Consider the following 10,000-nt stretch of genomic DNA (forward strand, 5'->3'; position numbering starts at 1 on the left):
CTCTTTGATTATGAAAAAAACCTGAATAGCAATACCTAGACCATTTCTAAAACCAACATAGTATATGAGTTTAGCTGTTATAATGAGGACTGTGCAACTCGTGACTCAAGCTACATTGGACACACCAGGTGTAGTCTCAGTAGGAGAATTTCAATGCACTTACAAAGCGGAGCTATCAAACATCATTTGAGAAAATATCATAACCAAACCGCCACCCGTGAGTACTTAGTCAAGAACACTAAGATAATCGCAAGTTATAGGGATGTACATAAGTTTTTAGAAGCAGTGTTTATAAGAGAATATAACCCTATTATAAACATCAATGTAACATGATTTCAAGCATTAGCTTGTACAATAAGTCTCTCTCCTGGATTGCGAACACCTCCATCCCTATCCCTCCAACCCACCTTTCCGTTTCCACCACACCCTTTGACAATGTGAAGACGGGTCATAAGCGCCTTCTCCCTCCTCCTCCCACCCACTCCATCCTCCTCTCCAACCGTCCTCGCAACTCCCAACCCCTATACCGACGCTGTTAAGACAGGTCAAAACCCACTACCCCCTCCCCCTCCACCACCTATGAGGGTTAGGCTCTGATATATAAGCCAAAGGCTAACGCTATCTATTGTCATTTCTTTAAAATTCTTTTGATTTTGTATTGTCCCCCAACATTCTATGTATCTTTATTGGTTTATGATTTGAATTATTTATGTCTATTTTCTTTATTGGTGAATTTTTGCTATGTCTTATACTCAAGTTCTTTATTTCTGTGTATAGGTAATTTATATGTTCCAGATTTTCCTGAAGATGTCTTCTTGCAGACGAAACGTTGAGAATTAAATGAATAACTTTGGTGATCTGGTTTATACCCACCCCCATATGGCCGAGTCCTTGTTAGAAAGCTTGAAAATACTCATAAGAAGATTAACCTCCTTCAACACCACTTGTATACAAGAGAATCTGCTCCCTCAATATTCAAATATATATATATATATATGTATATATGTGTATATATATATATATATATTTATATATGTATATATATATATATATATGTATATATATATATATATATATTTATATATATATATATATATATGAGAGAGAGAGAGAGAGAGAGAGAGAGACTTACTAAATTGGGAAAAGAGAAACACAAGAGACGTGAAAAGAAACTCATAAAAGGACTGCAATAGAATGGGCCTGGAAAAAAAGTTTTCCACAAAGAGCGGTTGATGTCTGGAACAAGCTGGAGGAAACATTAGTGTGTGCAAAAACGATACACGAATTTAAGAGCAATACCTAATTTTGTTTTAAGGACTAAAACTGATAAATAGATAAATAGAAAGTTAAAAAACTATATAAACCAATGGGCCTTCACACCTCAAACAGAAAAACACCCGCTTTCCGATCTTCATTGTAAAAAAAAAGTAAATATATATATATATATAAACAAATAGAATTAGAAATAAGTGAATAGAGGAAAACAATAGCATGAGGTTACGCAATAGCAGGGTACCACAGTACAGAAAACATCTAGAAGACAAAGAACTTGACAACGAAAAGATCAAAGAAAAAAGAGAGAAGGAAATGCGAATCCGTGGGACTGGAAGGCCGTCGAGCGGAGATCTTCGCCGAAGGGCGCCCCCGCTCAATGAAGTGGGGGAAGACGTGGAGGTGGAACAGGAGGGGGGAGTGCAGGTGGAGGAGGAGGAGGAGGAAGAGGAAGAGGATCAGGAGGAAAAAGAAGAACGATCAGGAAGAGAAGGAAGAGGATCAGGAAGAGCAGGAGGAAAAAGGAGGAGAAGAGAGGAAGAGGATCAGGAAAAGCAGGAGGAAAAAGAGGAGGATCAGGGAGAGCAGGAGGAAATAGAGGATCGGGAAGAGGAGGAAAAAGAGGAGTAGTAGTAGGAGAAGGAAGAGCAGGAAGAGGAAAAAGGAAGGGAGGAGAAGGGAGAGCAGGAGGAAAAAGAGGAGAAGGAGGGGAGGAGGTGGATAAAGAGAATGAGAACGAGGGGCAGGAGCATGAGTAGGAGGAGGAAGAGGAGGTGGCGGTGTTGGGGGTGGAAAAAGAATAAGGGGGGGGAGTAACAAGATAAGTAGGAGACAAGGATAGCAGTAACAGAAGTAGCACGAGGAGGAGAAAGAAGAGGAGAGGAAGAGCAGGGGAGGAGAAAGGAAGAAGAGATGGAGAAGGAGCAGGATGAAGAGTAAGAGGAGGAGAAACGGAAAAGTCGAAGAGGAGAAGGAGGAAGAAGAGAAGGAAGATAATGAAGAAGGGTAGGAGAAGGAGGAGGAAGAGGAGGAGAAGAGGGGTATCGTGGAGGTATAACATATATAAGAGAAGAAGGGGGAGGGGGAGGAAGAGGAGAACATGAGCGACAGAATGAAAGGTGAAGAACAGAATGAGGAACGAGAGACCAAGAGCAGGAGCTCAGTGGAGCTCGAATGAGAACCAAATAAATGAAACAAGGACAGGAGTGAAGGAAGAAAATTACCACACAGACAGACTGAAGAAGAAGAGAAAGAGAAAGAGAGAGAAAAAAAGAGGGAGAGAGAGAGAGAGAGAGAGAGAGAGAGAGAGAGAGAGAGAGAGAGAGAGAAATAGAGAGAGGACCTTCCTTCCTTGCTTCGTGTCAAAGCGCCACGTCGACAGCGGAAGACACCGGAGCCAGCCCTGATCTCTGAGGGAGTCTCGGGTCGCAGTAGCGGTCGACCTCGCCGGGGCTTCTTCGTCTTCGACACAATATTTTCCTCAAAATTATCACTCGATCTGTCCCCGGTTTTCGTTTGTCTCTCTTTTTCAGGTTGTTCGCCCTCCCCCACCCTCAAAGAGAAAGAGAAACGGGGGAGGGTGGTATTATAATGAGTTGGAGAGGATGAAGTGTGTTATAAAATTCTGAATGACTGAATTGTTTAATTCTGAATACATTATCACAACGGTTATGCTGCATGGCTATGAAATATGCTTTTCATCAGATACTAATGAAACGTGTGTGTGCGTGCGTGTCTGTATGTGTATATGTATTTACCAAGTTGTGTCTTACGGGAAGGGGAGCTATGCTCGTGGTGTCCCGTCTTTGTTTCTCGCAGTGTCAAGTTTGTTTTTAAATTCGTCTATAGTTGTTGCACACATATTTGTTTCGTCCAGTTTGTTCCAGACATTCACCGCTCTGTGTGGGAAACCTTTTTCTTTTGTCTTTTTTTCAGGTCTCTTCTATAGCTGTCCTTTTTTATTTTATTTTCATGTCCCCTTGTATTTCTCTTGTCCCAATTTAGTAAGCCTCTCTGTCAAGGACTTCCATGCCGTTCATGATTCTGTAAATGGTCAGCAGGTCACCTCTTTCTCTCCTTTGTTCCAGAGTCAGTAAATTAAGTTTTGACAGTATCTACTCAGATGACAGGTTTGAAAGTGTTGGGGCCATCTTCATAGTTGCTCTCTGGATTCTTTCAATTTCATTTATATTCTTTTTGGTACTGGGTGACCATAGTGTCGCAGCATACTCCAGTCTAGGCTTTATTAGTGTGACTAGTATTTTTTTTTTACCATTTCTTCGTCCAGATAGGTAAAGGCCACCCTTATTGATCTTAGCAAGTTGTAAGATTCTCCAACAATTGTTTATCTGTTTATCAGGGGACATGTCATTTGTGATGATTATTACCAGGTCTTTTTCAGATCCCACTTTCTTTACTTCCTTTGTTCTGATTTTATATTACCATGATTTTACTTTTTCCGAACTCCATTATACTACATTTCTTGATGTTGAAGTCTACTTGCCACTTCTGACTCCATTTCCAAGCCTTATTCAGGTCTCTCTGCAGGGATTCACAATCTGTTTCAGTATTCACTTTCCTCAGCAATTTAGCGTCGTCTGCAAAGAATCTCGTGTAACATTCCACATCTTCATCCATGTCATTCACATAAATAGCAAACATTGGATCCAATACTGATCCCTGTGGAACTCCATTAATCACCTCCTCCCAAGCTGAACTCTTTTCTCTTAGCACTATCCTCATTTTCCTTCCATGCAAAAAATCCTCCATCCAGTTTAGTAGTTTACCTTGTATCCCAAGCTTTCCAGTTTTTTTGTATTTTTATGTGTCACTCTGTGTGCGTGTGCATATGTATGTGTGCAGATAAATAAGAAACTGGCACAAGTACCAATAATTTGCTGGATACCAGTAAGGAAAATGAGAAACACAAATTTCCAGAAAATCGTGTTTCTTGTTTTCCTTACTGGTAACCAGCCCCCACTCACCCACCCCCCCAAAAAAGATATGTATATAAATAATAGTCGTACATATATATGATATATAAATATGCATATATATATATATACATATATATATATATATATATATATAGATATAGATATAGATATATATATACCAATTGCTATTTCCCCCCATATAAGGGGGGTAACCAAAAAACAAAGGCATAAAATTTACTCCCACCCATTCCATCCCCACATACTCCACTCCCATTCACCCCTCCCTCCCTCATATCTTGGCTTCTCATGGATGACGGGTCATTCCTGCATCTCCTCTCTTCCCCAGTGCCCCTTTTACCCCATCCATGCATTTCATCCTTGGTTGCCCCCTCATGTTCACTCCTTCCACCTCTGCCTTCCACATCTCTTTTACTAATCTTTCTTCACACATTCTTTTCATGATCCCAAACCCCCCCCCCACACACATATATGCATATATATGTATATTTATATATATATATATACATATATATATATATATATATATATGTGTGTGTGTGTGTGTGTGTGTGTGTACAACACTGAATGGGTCCCAGTGATTAGAGATACATTTTAACAACCACAATGCACTTTAATTCTAATCCATCAAAGGCCAGCATGCTGAAATTGAAATGTGGTACTGCCCAGGACTCGAACCCGGCATCCTCATGACAAGTGCGACAGTGACTTTCCAACTAGGCTATCAGTATCTCTCTTGATTGCCTAGTTAGAAAGTCACTGTCGCACTTGTCATGAGGATGCCGGGTTCGAGTCCTGGGCAGTATCACATTTCAATTTCAGCATGCTGGCCTTTGATGGCTTAGAATTAAAGTGCATTGTGGTTGTTGATATATATATATATATATATATATATATATATATATATATATATATATATAATGTGTGTATATAATAAATAATAATAATAATGTCATGACATGTGGAATTAAACTCTCCTACTGGGACTTGAACCCTTGCCTGAGCGGCTTGTTTATTATAAGACGAAGGCCGTACCATCGTGTCACGACGACCCTTCAAAATGGAGTAAGTCGTTCCATTTTGCAGGATCGTTGTGACACGATGGTACGGTCCTCGTCTTATAAGCAAGTCGCTCAGGCGAGGGTTCGAATACCAATAGGAGAGTTTGATTATATATATATATGTGTGTGTGTGTGTGTACTGTATATAGTCGTTGAAAAATAAAGAGTTATGGAGGGATAGAGAGAGAAGGGGGTGAGGGAGGTGGAAGAGGCATTGGGTGGTAGCGATCAACTGGTGGGTGTGAGAGATGTGGAAAGGAAGACATCCTCTCGCCTCGACACTTGACCTAAATGGACGCTCATGCGGATGCAACAAATTGCTTCGAAGTAACTAAAACGGAAGCATGCTCTCATCATACGCTCATTCCTATGCTATGGTCGGACTAAGAACTCGGATATAGGGAGGACTGACGCGCTATAAACTAAAGTAACCGAAGATTCTTCTAAAAAATATTGGTATTTGAGGTGGATGCCGTCAGACAAGGTATGGGGTCGAGTTCGGGGGTAGTTTGAGGCTTGCAGACACGGGACACTTTCTTCCACGTTTGTCTACGAACAGAGTTTCTTACTCTCCGAGCGGGAACCTAGGAGTTCTATGGGTCAAATGGCTCTCTAGATACTCTTCTTAGTGAAAGACGTGGCGACATGCCTGTCGTATCTAGTCCAGGGAAATGGATGAGGGGTAATAGGGAGATGGGGGAGGATGCTCTGTCATCTGGCACCTACTCTACAGGTTCTCTTCTGTTTACCATTAAGCCGTACTTACGAATCGGTCAGCCACTTTACCTCTCATTCCTTAAACGAAACAAAAAACTTAAGCTCTAATGCACTGTTGAATAGAAAAGGCGTGTATAATGTAAAGCATCCTTTAGAGAAATTAGCAAAAAAGGGTGAGCGAAAAGGAAGAATACAGTCGACAATACTCATACTAACTCTCGCAGTGCGGGTAGGGCGCCGACCAGTTGCCCGAGGGCAGACACGTCACTTCGGTTGACCCGACCAGCGTCGATCCCGCGTCGCAGGAGAAGGTCACCTTCGTGTTCATCTTGGTCTCCGTCGTGGACATCTGTAGCGCCTTCTGCGCCGGTATTTCGGGACAGTGAACAGCTAGAAAGTATAGAAAGAAAGTGAGAACAAGTCATTATATGTGTTTGCTTTGCGAAAGGGACTACCTTACAAGACTTATTGACAACTCAAATGGGGATAGAAAGCAGGAATAGATTGGAGTATAAGATATTGGGAATAATTAAAGGGAGATTTTGCTGCAGGAAGAAATTCCCTCAGTTGAGTAAAATTGCAAAGTGACAGCAAGGATAAATGTGCAAGTCGTTACATGGTGACATGGTATCTGGGTCACCGCTGTGACGTACAAGATTCATGTCAATCAGCTTTACCCCACTGAATGCTTCAATCCTGCCAAGAGCACTCGGCTTGCATCAAACTCACACCCATTCTACAACCAATCAAATGTTGCACTGATCAGTTCCAACACGGTTTCATTCTAAATTTGGTCATTTTGTCAAACTTGATGGTCCAAGGTACTAGTGCTACGGATAATATGCATAAATTCAAGCCCGCAACATATAAAGGATTGAAAATCTACTTGATTAAGTCCCTGGCTTGCTTAGTTCATATAAATCGGTTGTTTAAGATGTGGTATCGTAACGTAGTTCTATCTTAGTGTTATCCTGTTGTTGCATCTGCCGATCTTGTTTATTTAGGTTACAGAGCACTGTGGTAGGTGAGCAAGACAGTATGCCACAGTACTCATCATGTAGATTGTGTGACTCGCCCAATGCAGATAATCTTCACCATTTCTGCCTTGAATCCAACACAATGGCTGATTTCATTTCACAAAGGCAATGTGTTAAAGATGTATGGAAATATTTGCTCAATAAGACCTTTTGGTGGATTTTGATTTGTTTTGATATCAGATTTGTATTTTGATATGTTTTATGCCAACCTTGTTAGTGTGATGTATTTTGGTATGCACCTACGTTTCTGGTATGTCGTCATTCTTATCTATGTAGTTGTAGATTAGAATGTGGTACGTTATTCATAATGCATTTTAATTTGTCATGGTCATTCCTGGTCTTGCTCTTTCATGTTTGTCAGTGTGTCTTGTAATTCATGAAGACTGTGCACATAATTTCCCTGAATGTACTAGGTTTGACACACCCTGAGCATTATAAACAAATGAAAACTCCTAATCCTCTCAGTTAACACTCTACCCGCTGAGTTTCCAAGTACACTTAACAGAGAGTCCCACTGAAGCTACATTCATATATATATATATACATATATATATATATATATATATATATATATATACAAAATATACATATATATATATATACATATATATATATATATATATATATATATATATATATATATATGTATGTATATATCCCCACTTTTCTTTGTTTAGTGGAACTATACAAACACTCCTCCAGTTCTCTGGCACACTCCCCCGCGTTAGAAACGCATCAAACATCCTCACTAACCAATCCACTGTAACCCTCCACGTGACACCTATCTAAACCAGGTGCATCACTGACTTTCATCATTTGCAGTGTTCTTTGTGTCTCCTCTTTTCCTATAGCCCAATCTTCTTCTCTCGTCACAATAACTTTCCTAGCTTCTTTCACTGCCACAATCAATCCCTCTCAAGCTTCCTACACATTCCATAAATCTCTCAACTCTGAACTCTTCCCATCTTACCATTTTCACTTCCATTAACATCCTTCTGTCTGCACATTTTGCCTTTTCTTCTCTACCTGACTCACCCACTTCAAGTATTTCACTTCCTTGCAAAACAATCTTATTCTTTACAAAAATCTTCGTCAAGCTACTTCCCATCTAATCTGCTTTCCTTTCTGCCTACCTTACCTTGCGTTTAGTTTCTTGTAGCTCTCATATACTTTCCCAGTTCTACTTAGCAATCCTTATAATCTGTCTTCTTTTCTTTCCTCACCACCTTCACTTTCTCATCCTACTTTTCCCTGCCTCTTTTTCCTTCTAATCTCTTCATCCCACATACCATCTTTGCACATGTGAATAACACAGGTAACAAAATGACAAAAATATAGATGATTAACTTTGGAAGAAGTCATTAGGTCCATTTGATTTTTGTCCTCGGCCACATTAACGAAACTCCAGATATATCCAACATACCTTGGACTATGATCTCGACGGAATGTTTGTGTTTCGGCGGAGTGATGCAGGTGTAAGTACCAGTGTCGTCCACGTGACTGTGGTATAACGATAATCTGTATTCCAGCTGTGAGTTCCTTCCGGGGTCAGTCGTCCAGCCTTCTGGATATTTCCTGTTATAGATGATAGGGATTTATAGAAAGGATTGGTATCATAAAAGAAATACAAGCGAGATAAGGAGAATTTTAAACAGAATATGAAAAAAAACAATAGTATGACATATTTTTATGCATACCCATGCTCATGCCTCATGTGGCATGACATAGTCTCAGCAGATATTGCTAAAAAGTGCTCGTTGGCAATAGCCCTCTTATATACACAACTAGCATTTAATTTTCTTACAGATTTCTCTTCCCCCCCCAAAAAAAAAAAAAAAATGATCCTGTGCAAATGGGTGATCTTGTCTAGGTATTCCATAATCCTCTCTTTTACTGCCAACTTAATATATTTCACTCCGATCTGTCCTCTCACCCAAATTAAGCTCTTTCTGTCTTTCGGTGCTATTCCCACCATTGATCTCTCCATTCTCCTCTCTACCCTCTTTAGATTTGCCTCCATTGCCTTTGTCAGTTTCCAGATTTCACATCTGTATATAATGGCTGGCATTATGCATTGATTATAGACTTTGAGTTTCAAACATAAAGGTAGAACCTCTCATCATCCTCATATGATTACCAAACATTTTCCAATCAAAGGTAATATGTCTTTTTACTTCATTATCATGATCTTTAGTCACTTTCACCATGTGGCCTAAATAGCTGTAGTCTTCAACTTCTTCAGGACTCTCATCATCGATTATAATCTTTTTATTTTGCAAGTCTTCTGCTCTTTCTGACACGTAAAGATCTTGGTAAAATCTTCTTTTTATATCTGTCTCTGCATTTGCTGTTTCCGTAATTTCATTCTGCGTTGGGCCTCTTTGATACCTTTACCTTTTTGAATATTTCCTCTGTTTCATCCATGTTTCTCTCTTTATTTTTCTCTCTCCGACTTCTGCCTTTTGTTGATAAGCTTGTTTAGTTCTACTCCATTTCGTCTCTCCTACCTTTAACCTGCATAGTCCATCTTTTAATTAGATAATTTGTAGCTTTGGATTTTTTCTAATGTTTTTTTTACTTCTACTTCGCCGATTTACAAATGTTATTCACTAAATTTAGATCCCTATTCGATAGTGTCCTCATTATTTCAGAGGTTCAAATCTATTTTTAATTTCAGATCGAAATTCATTCTTGTTATCCTTAACCTTCACTAGTCTTATTTTCTTTTCCAAAAGTAGTTTATTTCTCTTGGCTCTAAAATCGAATTTTGCTGTGCAACCTACCATTCTCTGGTCACTACCTATGTTTACTTTATTTATGACTATAACATTGCTCTTGCTCTCATCTCCTAATATGAAGTACATTTCATTCTCTGTTGTTCCATTCAGAAGAAAGTGTTCATTATTCCCGTGTTGTAGTTCTCTGCAGAATTGGCCAACATCTTGCCTTTGTCATTTAT

The 10,000-nt window shown here is 39.6% G+C and overlaps 1 protein-coding gene across 4 annotated transcripts in view; it reads right to left on the reverse strand.

Annotated features, from left to right (window-relative positions):
* Nucleotides 1-10,000, reverse strand: part of Hasp (Hig-anchoring scaffold protein) — a 773,651-nt gene that overhangs the window by 13,846 nt on the left and 749,805 nt on the right. For all 4 annotated transcript variants that reach the window (XM_076205010.1, XM_076205012.1, XM_076205011.1 and 1 more), the window contains 2 exons: nucleotides 8,465-8,616; nucleotides 6,221-6,394 (listed from right to left, as the gene is read on the reverse strand). In XM_076205010.1, coding sequence (XP_076061125.1) covers nucleotides 6,221-6,394; nucleotides 8,465-8,616 — 326 coding nt within the window. The remainder of the gene's footprint in view (nucleotides 1-6,220; nucleotides 6,395-8,464; nucleotides 8,617-10,000) is intronic.

This window comes from Oratosquilla oratoria, chromosome 21 (assembly GCF_046742065.1).
Source record: "Oratosquilla oratoria isolate Oo_2021 chromosome 21, ASM4674206v1, whole genome shotgun sequence".
NCBI classification, from domain to species: domain Eukaryota; kingdom Metazoa; phylum Arthropoda; class Malacostraca; order Stomatopoda; family Squillidae; genus Oratosquilla; species Oratosquilla oratoria.